This window comes from Nelumbo nucifera, chromosome 1, assembly GCF_055504915.1.
Source record: "Nelumbo nucifera cultivar China Antique chromosome 1, China Antique-T2T, whole genome shotgun sequence".
NCBI classification, from domain to species: Eukaryota; Viridiplantae; Streptophyta; class Magnoliopsida; order Proteales; family Nelumbonaceae; genus Nelumbo; species Nelumbo nucifera.
In genome coordinates, this window is record NC_142649.1 from 112,105,687 (window position 1) to 112,121,306 (window position 15,620).

The 15,620-nt window shown below is 34.0% G+C and overlaps 1 protein-coding gene across 1 annotated transcript; it reads right to left on the reverse strand.

Annotated features, from left to right (window-relative positions):
- Window positions 1–10,959: 10,959 nt before the first annotated feature.
- On the reverse strand, window positions 10,960–14,455 carry LOC148803705 (uncharacterized). Its single transcript, XM_088887066.1, has 6 exons — window positions 14,258–14,455; window positions 12,135–12,187; window positions 11,926–12,030; window positions 11,638–11,841; window positions 11,459–11,559; window positions 10,960–11,229 (listed from the first exon to the last, which is right to left on the reverse strand). The coding sequence occupies exons 4-6, from the start codon at window positions 11,721–11,723 to the stop codon at window positions 11,087–11,089; spliced, it is 330 nt and encodes a 109-aa protein (XP_088743192.1). The 5' UTR covers window positions 11,724–11,841; window positions 11,926–12,030; window positions 12,135–12,187; window positions 14,258–14,455; the 3' UTR covers window positions 10,960–11,086.
- Window positions 14,456–15,620: the final 1,165 nt, after the last annotated feature.

The following is a 15,620-nucleotide window of genomic DNA, read 5'->3' on the forward strand; positions in this document are numbered from 1 at the left end:
TATGGTTCTTTTGACTTATTTTAAGTGTCTAACTATTTTTTGTTCTTCAATTTCTGGTGATAATTTTTAATACATTTCCTATCTCAAGTTAAATCTTCCATTTATTTGAACAAACAAATCCCGTATTATTCATTCTTCAAGTTGCTGCTTTTTTTTTTCAAATCTTTAATATTTATTGGCAGTGAAGATGATGAAGTAAATTGATGAGATGTGAAGAACTATCAAGCTCATGGAGAGGTGTGCTTGAGTAACTTACCTACCAAAAAATAGCATGCAGTAATGAATAAGATATCTCAAACTTTACAAAAAAATTATGCTTTACATTAATATTATATTATGCTTTCAATCCTGATTCCATTATCTATTGTTAGTGTGATGAATCCATCAAGTTTGCATCCTGCTTGGTCATCAATTTTAGACGAGAGTTGCATCAAGTCACACAAAATGAGCAGCAAATGACTTGCTATTGCTTTATTAAGGCAGATTGTTCCTTTTCTTTTTATTGTGTTTTTTCATGTTCTTTACTCCTCATTACAGTGGGTAATGAAAGAGTAACAAATTGGTAGAATCTCAGAGTTGTTTCTGTTTGGTATTGTTTTAGACTGGGCCAGCATTTTAATTGACTCTTTTTACTGGGTCCAGCTGGTTCTGCAAATACTGATACTGATCCAAAAGATTTGGCATATTGCTTCCTTGAGACTGATTTGGATTTTTATGTTCCAACCAGCGGAGCTTATTCTTCATCATCATCTATGCCTTGTCTCAACAATATGAGGTAGTGGAGCTTACTATATGGTAGAAACCACTGGATATCCATCTGACATAGTGCCTGTGATAGCCTATTGTATGATGCAGGGATGGTTTCAATCAAATCATACACATAGAAAGTTATGCTATCTTGCTTCCAAGGAAAAATTAAAGCTTAATGCAAGATGTAGAACAATACAAGGCCTTGCTGAACATCATATATGAACAATACAAGGCAGTGATAGCATGGTGAATTGAAGCACCAAGATATGTCTTTGATTCCAAATTGGTCCTAACCTCAGTGTGCTGATAATTCACTTTTTGGGTGATAACTCCTATGAATAAAAAGAGAAGTATTATTCTGTCTTCCAATATAATCCATTTGTTTTTAACAGGGCAAACTTCAATGAAGTATAATTTTTCTTGGCTCCTAATCATCAAATTCTTTTTCAGCTCACCAAGTTTCTTACCAAGATTCTGTGGTTGGTATTCTATTTTTGAACATTTTTATGCCAAGCTAACCTAGTGAATGAACTCCAGATTTCAGATTCCAACTGCTCATATGCAAACAACCTTCACTACAGGATTTTTTTTTGTTAGCTTTTATGTGTGGGATGCATTAAAGGCAATACTTGTAGAAAATACATGCAAGGCAACAAGAACAAAGATAGGAACCAGAATTTTGTTGACTCAAACTGTTTCCTTTCCAATGGATCTGAATGAAGCAGTAAGTTTCCTGAATCATATGATGATGCTTTAAGAAATGTGAATTCTTTGTTACTTTCTTGTCATATTAATTCTGTCGCTTGAAGCGTCTTTGATCTGCTGCATATAGCAGTGAACTGGTATTAACAGAAGAATTTGAAGGCCTCTTTTCTTTAATTAAGAAAATTATTCACATTTGTAGTGAAAGTAATCAAGCACCCAGTGACATAGTAAACTGGGCTTGCAGCATCAAGGACGGAAGAGTTGGGGTTGGGAAACACCTTACCAAAGCAGGTGAAAAGCTTTATATTCAATTACAAATTTTATGAAATAAGAAACAGAAAGTTGAGGGAAAGTTTTATGAAATTGCTTAAGAACTTTCCCTCGATTTTGTATTTCTCTCTTATTTTCTACCAAACCAAATTGTCATTTGGAATGGTTGGATAGTTTCCATGTCAATTTTATTTTTTTGAGAAAATGTAGTTTCCATGTCAATCATTTCATATTAACCTAAATGGCCTCTCTAGTTTGTAATCTAGAACTTAAACAATTTATAGATGGGTACTTTGTGGGGGGGGGGGGGGGTGTAGCATGTAGTACAGTTTTCCCTTCTTTGGAAAACTGTGTATTGTTTGCAGCCCATAATTACCAGGAAACCTGATTCTACGTGAATAGGCATTTCTGTGGATACCTGTATGAGGGTTTTGCAGCATCTGTTCAGGATCATCCCTTCTCTCTCTCTCTCTCTCTCTCTCTCTCTTCTTTTCTTTTTCTTTCAATACTTGCTTCTCTCCTTGGAAACTATGTTGCAGATATAACATCTTTCACAGGGTTTATCATTTGGATGGTTGACATGGCCAATCCTAACCAGCCTTCTGACCCTTAATCTTCTAGATTGGCCACATCAACACTTTGCCACCCTGGTCATTCTCAAATATTCATTCTTTCTCTGCAACTTAAGGACAAGGATAGGATGTATAATCATCCTTTCCATGAATTATTATGATGGTTTTTCTGACAAATTGTTGGATATGTTCTGGTTAGTTTTTGCTGGAATTTTTGTTTATTTGCAGCAGCTTTAGGATTTGTAGAGCTATTTGAATTAGAATCTTAGCTTTTACAGGTGTACTGTATGCTGGGAACCAACTCGAATAACAAGAAATAAATGGGAAAATCTTTTAGTAAATCAGTCATTAAACATCCTATGAATGACTTGCTACTTTACCATATGACTATTCTATCTAGACAAAATAATAAGATATCCGATTCAGCCACTTCAGCTGTAATCAAACGCCCCCTTATCAAAGCTGATGAACCAGTCGTTAGACCTGGACCTTCAGCACTTTAGAAACAGTAATTTTAATTATTTGAGAGAGAGAAAAAGTAACATACATGGTGGGCCATTGGGCTAGCATGGAGTTATGGACGAGGGCATTGGATAGTCTAATCTTGATTCTTGGTTGGTTGCTTGAGATGGATCATCTCCATCTACCATGGCATCCTCCTGAGTGTTACAATTTCCCATCCTGCAGTCTGCAGCCTTTAAGTTTGCAGTTTGCAGTAAGAAATTCAGTGTCTGTTGGTATGTTTTTTGTTTGCTTCTTACCTTGTATCTTTTGTTGTTGACAAATTCCTCCCAGAGGATTAAAATCTAAAATCTGCTAGTGAAAGAAATGGCACTGTAGCACAGCATAGAAGGGACAATCTTCAGACTTCAAATTCAGAAATATTAGGGGTGAATTTTTTTTTTTTAATAACTAAAATCCAACTCGATTCAACAATATCAAAGCCTTGTTCGAACTAGTCGGAATTGGCCGTTAATTATTCCTCACCATTCTACTTTACCACTCGTATCTCTCTTTTTAGGGTCTGTTTGATTGCCGAGATGGACGGTTGTGTTGAGTTGAAACGAAACGAAGACTGCTGCAACCATCCGCCCCGACAAAGGTGGATTGGCATCCCTCGGTTGTTGGTTCTGAAACTGTTTTATGGGTTGTTTGGTTGCAAGAGATGAGGAAAATACAATATTTTCATTGGATGTCATTTTTTCGGTATTTGTTTTGTGATGCGGGAGGGAAGCACAACTATTGTAAATCTGAAACATGGGATTTAGGGTCTTAATAAAACATTGTGACTCCAGTGAAAATGAAAAAAAACCGGTAGTAAGTTTTTCTCCTTTCTCTGCCTACATGGCTAAGACATAATAACCACGTGGCTCTTCATTTGTGTTCTGTTGGCCCCTAGAAAGGGCACAACTGTCATATGTACATTGTTCAGCTTACTAATTGAGGAGTGAAAAATGGACCAAATTTTATGATCAACCCTTTTCTCATATATGATATATATTTATTCTAGGGGTGATCATTTCCAGCCCAGCCCGAATTAATCGGAAATTCTGATCTGGGCCTAGGTTTTGTATTCAGGCTGTATAAGGGCCCAATACGTCAGGTCTGGAACCTGGGCCATGAAATGATGACTCCAATTTATTCTCACTCAGCAGCTAAATAGTAAATACAGTTATACAGGATAACAAAATGAGAAAGCAAAGCAAAATTTCTTTTTCTCATTCCATTCTGAGGTGACATTCTGCATAGTCTTTTCATCTCTCCTTTGGAGCTTGTAATTTAATACTAAATCGCTCACTCACTAATGTAGTTATTTGTTTACAAACTAACTAGTTGGAATTTTTCTTACAGTCTTGCAGGTGCCACAGCTGTCTTGCCAGAGTAGATGCTCAAATTGTACAAACCAGTTATTTGGCATTTTCCATACAGTATTGCAGGTCTGGTAGATGTATTCCAGGATTTCTCACTAAGTTTCACCGACATTACAAAATTTTCCCTTCAGCTTGATTGGTTGCACCATGAATATTGAAAATTCACTTTACAAGAGAGAAAAAGTGGAAAAGCAAGGGGTAACAGGATTCAAGCCCTAGTCTGTTTCTGTGACTCCTTTGCTTCTCAAGATTGTAATTTGTGAATAGAATAAAAAGATAAAAAGTTGAAGGAACACAAGAGGGCATGAAAGGAGAAATCAGGGGTGTGGTGTATAGAGCAGGGTGCCTGCAGTTCCGCAGATTTGATTTGGATCTTATGGAGGGATGCCGACTGCCAAGTGACCACCTCATCGATTACTCGCCTTCGGCCACAAAAGGGCATGAACAGGTTTTTTAGCTGTTGCGCTTACAACTTCCTTTCAACATCAATAACTCTATTCATCCATCTTCTTGTTTTTATTTCTCCAACGGCTAACTCCTTGCAACTCTAACATGGCGGCCCCCTTATCCTCACTTTGTCCCACCAAAATTTTCTTGATTCAAGTTCAACTTATTAGAGCTGTTAATGGATCGGGTCTGGTTTGGGACAGGGTGGACCTCTCCCAAATCAATTAATTATTAATCTGTTCTGTAAAATAAAACCCAAAACCGAACCAACTATTAATATATTATAATTTCATTTTTTTTATAATATATAACCTTAATAAAAACGACACTAAGATGGTGAACTGTTTGTTTGTATATTGATAAAATAAGTGTTTTTTATTAAACTTATTCTATATAACGTTTATGAAATATACCTTTATATGACTCGATATTAGAGTCAATATAGTCGGTTCGGTTCTATCGGGTAGATCCGCTCCATTAACATTACATATAGGCTCACCTTTGTCTTTTTAACTATTATTTGCTCGAAGAGGCGCACTCTGCGACTGATGTCGGAGCTTTGTCGAGGAAGCCGGGTTCGCCGGAGTCAATCATGCAGTCAACCATCGGAGAAAGAAACGGCAGAAATGGAGTGGGCACTGGGCGGGCCCCTATTTATTGTTGGCAGAAAGCACTCAGGGAAGGGAACCCAGAACCGCAGCAATGGCAATGGAGGTACAATTTACAAACTAGCCGTTATTGCCTTGGACGCCGGTCACGTGGGAAGAGAGAAACTGTCATTTCCAAAATTCCAAATAAAAGTGGCATCACGATCCATGACCCTGTCGGTGTCGGGTAAGAACCGATGCCGCTTGCTTCGGATGCCTGATCCCACTGCCACGTTGGATTTTACTGATATGAGGATTCATACTGTTAACGCCACGTGTTCACTGAAATTTGCAGCGAATGAAAACGACACTGATGGCTTTTGTAGCTTGTAGTGGGCTTTGGGGCCCACAGGATAATCGGTATATGGGCCCACCCGACTGAAGGAGTTTTCGAAAACCACGTAATCACTTTTGTCACGCAGAGGAAAAATGTTAGGCCCACTAGCAGCCTTTTTGCAGCAGGATGGCCCACTACCACTAGCATCTCTCTGTATTACAAAGCAGAACGTATACCTGCTAGGCTGGTAATGACACGTAGAGAACACATCCTGAGTTCGGATCGACTACTATTAATGGCCAGTTAGTAAAAGCAATCTGCTAGTAGGCCCAAAATTGCACAATCGTACTGTCTGAATTTGAGCGTTAACTCGGTGTTAGGGTGGGCCCAACTGACAGTCCACTAGCTGAACATTGGTGTTATTGAGCCTGAAAGATGGGTGTGGCCGTGTGGGTTGAGTTGCAACTTACGACCCACCAGCCACCACTAGACCTGTTCATGGGCCGGGTAATCCGATGGCCCTGCCCGATCTAAGTTGGATTTTGATAGGATTTTAGGCTCGGGCCTAAAATATTGGGTCCGCCCTTTTTCAGTCTAGGTTTGGGCTTTTTCAAAAAAAGCCCAGTTTGAGTCTAAGTCCGATTTGATAATAAAAATATATTTTATATAATAAAAAAGTATAGATATAAAATACATTTTTCTTTATTTTTTTCTCTTTTCTCAAATAATAATGAGATCTTTCATTTTTTTTTTTTAGGTTTTGAGGTCTTTTAATATAAATCAATTTGTTTTTAGTTGAACTAAAAAGGAAAAATATTTTTTCTAAATTTCTAGTTAGGCTCAGACTCGGGCCCGGGCTTTGGGCTTTATATGAGGGTCGAGCTCGAGCTCGGGCTCAAGACATAGGCACGATGGTCGGGTCAGGCTCGGGCCTAAGCATATTTTGTTAATGTAGAGGCCAAGCCTGGCCCGACCCATGAACAGGTCTACCCACCACCCACCCACCCCCGTTTAATTCAACAACCTATTTACTATACATCTATATCTATACTACTATAAAAAGTACAAATAGCCTCTAAAATTCATTGAATTTTTATAGACTAAAATACCCTCTTTTTTGAAATAGGGTCCCTTTATTATAAGGATAGAAAGTGTAATTTGAATACTATTATTCAATGCATTCAATTCATTCTCATTAAATTTCACGTTTAAGGTATCAACTCCCATTCACCCTCATTGAATCATATATTTTAAAGCATTAACTTATTCTCATCACTAAATCCCACTAATTAAATTCATACAAAATAAATTAATAATTTCAATAATATAAAAAAACTTAAACTTTTAAAATCTACATGGAAAAATATTGTTTTCATCTAGGTGGCATTAAGAAATTAAACCATTTTAGGTCAAATGGGCCAATTCATGTTGCCACAATTAAACAATAAAAATTCAAAAATAGATATAATGCAAAAAGAAATATAAAAATTAAAGAAAAATTTGGAAACATTTTTAATATCATATATTTGACATATTAAACATTAATAAGGGTGTGAAACTTTCTTTTTGACTAAACTACCCGTATTTTTTAACTTAATCCCTCTTTAATTCCGAGGGTTAATGATGTAACTTCATTTACAATTTTTCACATCATTAAATTCCCTCTCATTAAGTCTTATATTTAAGGTATTAACTCACATTAAATATTGTATTTAAGGCATTTTTATTTAATAGATTCTAATAATTAGATCTTTATTAATTACTTTTTAACAATATGAAACCCATGTTTTTAAAGGGTTAAATGTTGAAACCGCCCCTAAAGTTTTTGACCATTGCTGAAACATCCCCTAAATTTTAGTAATTGCAATCACCTCCCCTAAACTTTCTAATATGTACAGTCGCAAGTAGACCCATTCTCTTATAATCCTCCAATAAGAGGCATAAAAATGTCTAAAATAACCATGTAGTTAATTTTACTAAAACATTTATTTTCCTAATTTTCCCTTCATGTCAATCACTACCCCAAACCCTTCTAATCTTTTTTTTTTTTCATAAAGTTTGTATTGTTTGTTATGCAAAAATCAGCCTTAATAGTAATTGCATGGGTATTTTGGACATTTGTGTGCCTCTTGTTAGAAGATTCTAAGAGAGGGGGTTTACTTGCAACTGTATTAAAAAGTTCAGGGGAGGCAATTGCAATTACCAAACTTTAGGGGAGATTTCATCAATAGTTAAAAATTTCAACGGAGGTCTCAGCAATTTATCCTTTTTGAAAACTAAGAAAAAAAATGAAATCATTATTCCATCAAAGTGGTGGGTAAGCCAATTCAACCATCTAAATCAATTGGGTGAATCCATGATGTCATAGTTAAATAATAACATATTTAAAATAGAAACAAATTCACAAAATAAAAAATATAGAAAAATAGGTCATTTCTTTGATATTTTATATTAATCATATTAAATAGTCATAAAGAAGAATTCTTTTTATTGATAATGGAAATGAAATACAAATTTTAAAACCAACCAAAAAGTGATTGATTTCCTATTTGGTCAAGGTCAACGGTTCAGCTTTTAGGTGAAATGTGCCAATATTTGATGTCATAATTAAATAAATAAAAATTAAGAAAGAAATAAAATGAAAAAAAAACATAAATTTTGCAATAAAACCATTTTGGGTGCATCTCTAATATTGTAATTCATCATATTAAAGAAAAATAAGTGCCATAAATAAGAATTATTCTTATACATATGGAAATATAAAAAATGTCAAAAATGTAATTTGAATTTAGCCCATTTTTAATTGTAAGGACAAAAAATGTAATTTGAACTATTATTTTTCACCTCATTCAAATCCCTCACATTAAGTTATATATTTGAGTTGCCAATGCTCATTCACTCTCATTAAATGATACACTTAAGATATTTTTCACCAATAAACTCTGTTGTTAGGTCTATATCCAATAGTTTTAACAATATAAATCTCTTTTTTTTTTCAAAATTGAAATTGAAATTGTCCCTCTGTCTAGGTGGTGGGTAAGCAAGCAATTCAACCATCTAGGTCAAATGGGGTCAAACCATTATGTAATTAATTAAATAATAAAAATTAAAGAAGTCAAAAACACAAAAAAAAACATAATTTTTGTAGAAAACTCTTGGGACATGTCTAATATAGAATTATTTTATACACATAGAAATATATACAAATTTTAAAATAATTGGGATGTATACTACTATCTTCATCATCTAAAATTGTCACGTGCTTTTGCACGTGCAAATTTACTAGTATGATAAAAATATTACAATATATATGAATAAAGTACATATATATCCCAATTAAAACCCACCCACTCGTGCTTGTACTTAATATCCCAATTAAAACCATGAGAAGAAGGAAAATAAGATGGGTCTCGTAGGAACTTGGGTGAAGGTGGAGGGGGCGGCATTATTAGATATGCCAATGAAGAATGTTGTTAAAACTTCTACAGCTGAATTTTTTGTTCTTCTTGATGGGCTTCTTTTATGCATCAGTCACGTAATTGTTAATTGTTGAAATAAAAGTAAAAAGTGATAATAAAATTATTGTTCAAATCATCAAAGGAACTATCTCTCATCCTTGGTCAGAGGCTTATTCCTACAAAAGAATAAATTATATCCTTGGTAAAATGAGATTTGTGATTTCTTACACCTTGACAGAAGGAAACAGATGTGCTGATTTCTTTGTGAATGTCGGTAATAATACTAGATGCTATGTTGCTTTTGATACTGTTTCAAATCTTCTAACTTTATGCATGGGGATTATATTAATATCCCTTTGTTACGAATTGACTAGTAGATTTATTATCAAATAGCCCGGCTATTAATTAAAATAATCATGTTGAATTAGACCTAATAAGCTTTGGACTCGGTCTTCCCTAACCCGAGCTAAGCCTGAGCTATGATAGTCCTGCTTGGCTGCTTGCTCCACTCCATTTTTTATACTTTATGGTTTTCTATGGATTGGGTGACAATACTTTTCTTTTTACGTTATTAATTACTAATTAGGCTCAGTTCGGAAAGAGTGCAAATTCATAATGTTTAATGCAAAACCCCATACTTATATTCTTAAACCTTATATTTACATTTAACATTATTTGTATTTACATTCTTCTCAAACTGAACCTTAAAGTCTTTTTGATTATATTTTTTATAATATATTTTGAAAACTTAAGAGCCACTAAATGTTTTGTTATTTTGTTGCTAATACATCACACATGCATTACAAATTCTCACATATTTAAAACACTTAAATAATGGTTATAGAGGACCAATATGGCACAGAACTTGTGATTTTCGTTGTGTAGTCTCGTATCGCGCCCCACGCGACCAAAAAACAAAAAAGGTTCAATTGTCCAGGTCAAACGATTTGACTCATAACATTATAAATCAATTAAAAATAAAAAATATTTTTAAATAATAAAAATATCATATAATTAAATAAAATATAGAAAAAAATCTATCACATGGAAAACTAAAACTATCTAAATTCAAAAATAATAAAATATAGAACACATAGAAAATATCAAAAAATACAAAAAAATTCTAAAAATATAGAAAAAAACACAAAAAAAGAGAAAATATAAATTAGGACGTGTTAGTCATATTCATACATGTGTAGAAATACAAAAAAAAATCCAAAAATTGTAGAGAAAAAACACAAAAATTGTAAAAAAATAGAAAAAACACAGAAAATTGCAAATAAATACCAAAAATACTGAAAAATACAGCAAGTAGGATGTTTTAGTCATATGTGTTAAGTCACATGTTTACAGAAAATACAAAAATAAAAAAAAACAAAAGAAAAATAGAAAATTATAAAAATACAAAAAACACAGAAAATTACCAAAAAAAAAAGAAAAATACAGAAAAAACACAAAAGTTGAGTTCATATAAATATAGAGTTCACTAAACTTACAATGTTTTCCTAAAGTTCAAACAATTTGCTTATTTAGTTCATATAAACATAGAGTTGACTAAACTTCAAACAATGTTTTCCTAAACATTCATGCCATTATAATCTGTTATACTTTAGAAAAGGAGGGAAAATTGAAAGTACCTTTGAGCCTCTTGAAAATCAAATTTCTCTACTCTAACCAAGTCACTTTTATTTATAGCAATTGCAATTAGCTATGCATCAGAAATTGCACTTAATGAATCTGTACAAAAGAAGAAGTAAAACCAAATAAAATCAAGACTTGCTTTAGAAATGCCCTTACCTTTACAAATGGAAATGAACTTTTTTACATGGTTAAATCTCAGAGTTTCCTTCGGACTTCTTGTTTAAAAACACTAGAAGACAAGAGAAGAAAATTTGCAAAAGATTCCATAGATATTGCCATAACATCATGCATTCATAATTCATCAATCACAATGCTTAGGTACTCAAAAATAGAAAAGATCACAATCACGAGTGATAAAAAGATCAAAAACCAAGTTCAACATATAAATTGTACTATCAAATCATCCAAATTCTCAAGGCATGCTGGCCTTATTTCTTAATGGCACCAACTACCAACCAAAGCCAGGTTGTATTTCATCATCTTGATCTTCATCTTTGGGAGGTTGTACGTCATCTGCATCTTCAAGTTGGGTGTTGACTACATTTTCTTCCAAGATTCCCCATTGCTCAATGTAGAAATCATCATCACCATCTAAAAAATGAAAACAGAAAATTAGAACTCAAAAAATAGCCAAAAGAATCAAATATGGAAATTAGACCTGTTCACGGGCTAAGCTTTGGGCCCAACTTTACACTGTCTCGGGCTCGGGCTTCGAGCTGGGCCCATTAGAATTTTAACAAAAGCCAAGCCCAAGCCCAACCCATGAACTGGTCTAACGGAAATGTTGTCTCATTAGCTTTAAACATATCATCTTTCTTACAATCATCAAGTAATGGAGGATCCTCATCATCATGCATTATCCAATCTTCCACAACATCAACGTGTTCATGCCCAATTGGGTCAAGACTTTTAATTTTTCTCCTACAAAATAACAAATTATAAAATTAGATGCAATGAAAGCATAAAAAAATAGGAAATTATGAAACATAAAACACTTACTCATCCATCATATGTAAGTTGCAATGAACATATACCAGGTCATTGAGCCATTGGTGCTTCAACTTGTTCATTCTCTTCGTGTGCATAGTTTAAAAGCACTTCAATTGTGTTCACACCGGGATGAGCTACACGTCTAGCTAAGGATCTAATCAACAATTCTTGTCAAATTTGGAGTGATACCACCAAATCTCGACCACCATTCACCTATATGCAATGAAATGGAGTTGATTTAATTTATAAAATAAAATTAAAATAATAAATATGTTATAAGAAAAAAACATTTATTACCTATAAGCGTTGTCTTAAATGTCTTCACTAAGAAAGGTCTTCCAAAATTACCGCAATAATATTCAAAAATAGTAAACTCTTTGTTCAGCTTTATCTCCACATCATCTGATTTGATTGCAAGTTTTTCAGTGACAAAAAACTACTGAGATAACGATCAACATTTGACTTTATATTTTGGATCATATTGAAAGGTCGGGTTGAAATAATACCCTGCAAGATAAAGCTTTTGACCCATTTGTCTATTCCATCTTCTATTAATAATCTGCACGATTGGGCCATAATCAACTTTCTTATAATTGAAATACTTTGTCAATGATTCTTTTGCTTTCAATATAGCATGATACATGTACCCCATTGCAGGCTTAAACTCAAAATCTACAAGTCTCAATACACTAATAAGAAGTAATGTGAAACCCAAAATCATTTTGCATTGTTTTTAAAATTCAGAATCTAACACTATTTTTATTTCTTCCATCCCCTTTGCATCTTTTGCATACCTAGAGTCATTAAAATTTCGATGTGTTACTAAATTTTGCAAATCAAACATGTACTTCAAAATGTTATCCCATGCAATGAAATTAGATGAAAAGCGAGTAGCTCCAGGACGTATTACCTTAGTCCTATCAGGTCTCGTCCTTAGCATTGATAGTACAAAAATAAAATTATAGACAAACTTTGTAATTTTATATAGATGTTGAATCACATTTGCAACATAATCTATTTCCGCAATTTCCTTTAACATTAAGTTAAGACAATGTGCTGCATAAGGTGATCAACAAATCTATGAAAATTATGCTTTCAACAATCTTTTTGCAACTACATAATTTGTAGCATTGTCAGTGACTACTTGAACAATATTTTCTGATTTTACCTAATCAATAAATTCTTTAAACAAAAGAAACAAATTCTCTACACCGTTCATTGTTTCATAATCATTTACAGACTTCACAAATGCAGTTCCTATAGGATAATACACTAAACAATTAATCAATTTTTGGTTATATGTATTTGTCCAACCATCAACCATTATAGTGCAACCATATGTAGCACAATCCTTACGGAGTTAATCAATAGACATTTGAACCTCTTAAACCAAATCCTTCAACAACTTGGTCCTACAATTATGATATGAAGGAGCTTTGTACAACCATATGTTGCATATGCTGCAACCATTATAGTGCAACCATATGTTGCATGTGCATCCAACATAGGAGGAAAATATCTTGAATACAACACCATCCATATAACTAATTGCTTTCTTAGATGCCAATACACTCTTAATACTAGGTTTGTGCACTTGGAATGGTCCGTGGAGCAAAACGGCAAGTTAGTTGCCCTGAAGATGCTTTCCCCTTTCTTGGTGATGTAGTTAGTTTTTTTTTCTCTTGATAAGTATCTTATGTACTAGGTGGATCTATTTCCTTAATCTCAACATCATCACCATCATCATTTTTTTCCACACCGTATTCTAGTGTCATAAACAAAATTCATAGGCTGATTTTCACTTATTTTTCTTTCATTGATTTCATATAACGATTGCTCCATTTTGTATTTTACATCATAAGGTACTTTATGACAAATTGTAATGTCACCTTTCTTTTAGGCAAGATGTTGTTTCATCATATTAATCCCACCCCCTTTAAAAGACATGTCATTGACTTTGCTCCATTGAGAGGGTCAACTTTAAGGGAAACATGATCCCAAGCAAGATTAATTTTTGCTCTAGCATTGGATGAAATGGACTCTTGTGATGAAGTTGGATAAAATGGATTAGTATTTAGAGTTTGGGATTCCACCATCTTAATTCAACCAAAGAAACCCAACTAAAAAACAAGTCCCTTAATACAAACACAAAATATAAAATTTAGAATAACACATTCATTGACTAAAAGAACCAATCAAAATATAAATCCTTTTTTACAAGCACATTCATTTACACAAAATATATGCATTGTAATCTTGCTTTAATAAATCCATGCATGAATCAAGAAGGATTTGAATAAAAAGCATAGCAAGAATCAAGAAGAAACAACTAATAAAAATGAGCAAGGAATTGAAAACAAAAATTAGTAATACAAAATTGAAAAATCAAACATAACAACTAAGTAAGGAATTGAAGTCTCTATGAAGGAATTGAAAAAAATTTAATAATACAAAAAGGATTTCATTTAAATAACTGAATAAGCAAGGAATTGAAAATTGGACATAGCAAATAAGCAAGGAATTGAAAAAAATAATGAAGCAAGATTAATTTAAGCAAAAAAGATTTGAATAAAAAATCAATTAATTTAAGCAAACCAAAGTCTGTGACTTTGTGTGAAGCATTTTATACCTTCATGGTTTCTCTGCCCCTAGTAATGGTGGTGTGATGGTGTTGGGCTTACAAAGAGGGGAAATTGCTGCTGGTGGACTATAATTTGGTCGCCGGTGATTGCCGCTACAACTACGACTGAGGAGAAGAAAAATAGAAAGTAGCTACTGCCGTTGCAAAGTAGAAACTTCGACTAATGACTTGGTCTCTAAAGTCTAAACGATGACAGTTGTTGCAAAACTATTGGTCGCCGCTACAAGTCCTTGCCCTCGACGGGTTAAGCTTAGATTGACAAATACAAAGTTACAAACACTTGTCATTGTAGATGAAGCCTCAACTGCCATTGCTGGTCGCCATGAGTTGTCATAGGTCGTGGCCGCCACAGGTCGCCAGAGGTTATGAGTGGCTAAGAGCTGGTAAGGGGTGGTAGAATGAAAATGACTTTCGTTTGAATCCTAACCTTACAAATTGACTAGGTGGGGATATGAGAGGAATTTATTTTTTTTTGTTTTTATTATTTTTTAAATATAGAGAAAATAAGATATATAACCTGCAAACCACTGTATGGGTCTAATGGTTTAGTGGTTTGACCACTCGGGTCAGCGATTTTCTAGCCTTTTCAATGAGTTTTTGGACTTTACCGGTGTATAGTATAATTGGAATCGGGGACCTAAATGGTTAATAGTTTTCCAGTCCGATCCAGTTTTGAAAACATTGGATATGGAGAATATTGAAGGGCACAAAATTGGTCTTGTTTTTTTGCCTTCTACATCACTTTTTTGAACTCTTTTTGGTGTTGTGTCATGATGTGGACAATAACACATCAACCCTTCTCAAAAAATGAGAAATAGAAATAGAATTGTAAAGTGGGTCGTGTTGCCCGTAGTCTGGCCCGACTTGATAGGATATGGGCCATGCCAAACACAACCCGATCATTGTAGCAACCAGGCCATGCTATGACCCGATCCATACCCTTGGGCCATGCTGAGCTTGGGTTTTGAGGTCCATGGGATGGCATGACACAATATGATAAAGTGGGCCATGCTGGCACGACCCATATATATATGTGTACATATACATTAATAAATGTGTATACATATAATATATATATATATTTAATTTTATTATTCCATTTTATTAAAATTGAATCAAATAAGTGGTCAATTATTTGAATCAAGCAACAACTCAAAATTTGTAGCATCTTTAGAATTAGCAAAAAAAAAAAAAACAAAAGAAAAAGGCATAGTTTGCCTTGGCTTGTGGCATGGCCTAGCTTGAGCTCGTGCTGTGAGCTATGTCGGGCCTGACCTTTTAAGGGTTCTGGGCTAAGCAAGTATGGCTCACTTAGGCCCACACGCCAACATAACACGACCCACTAAGGTAC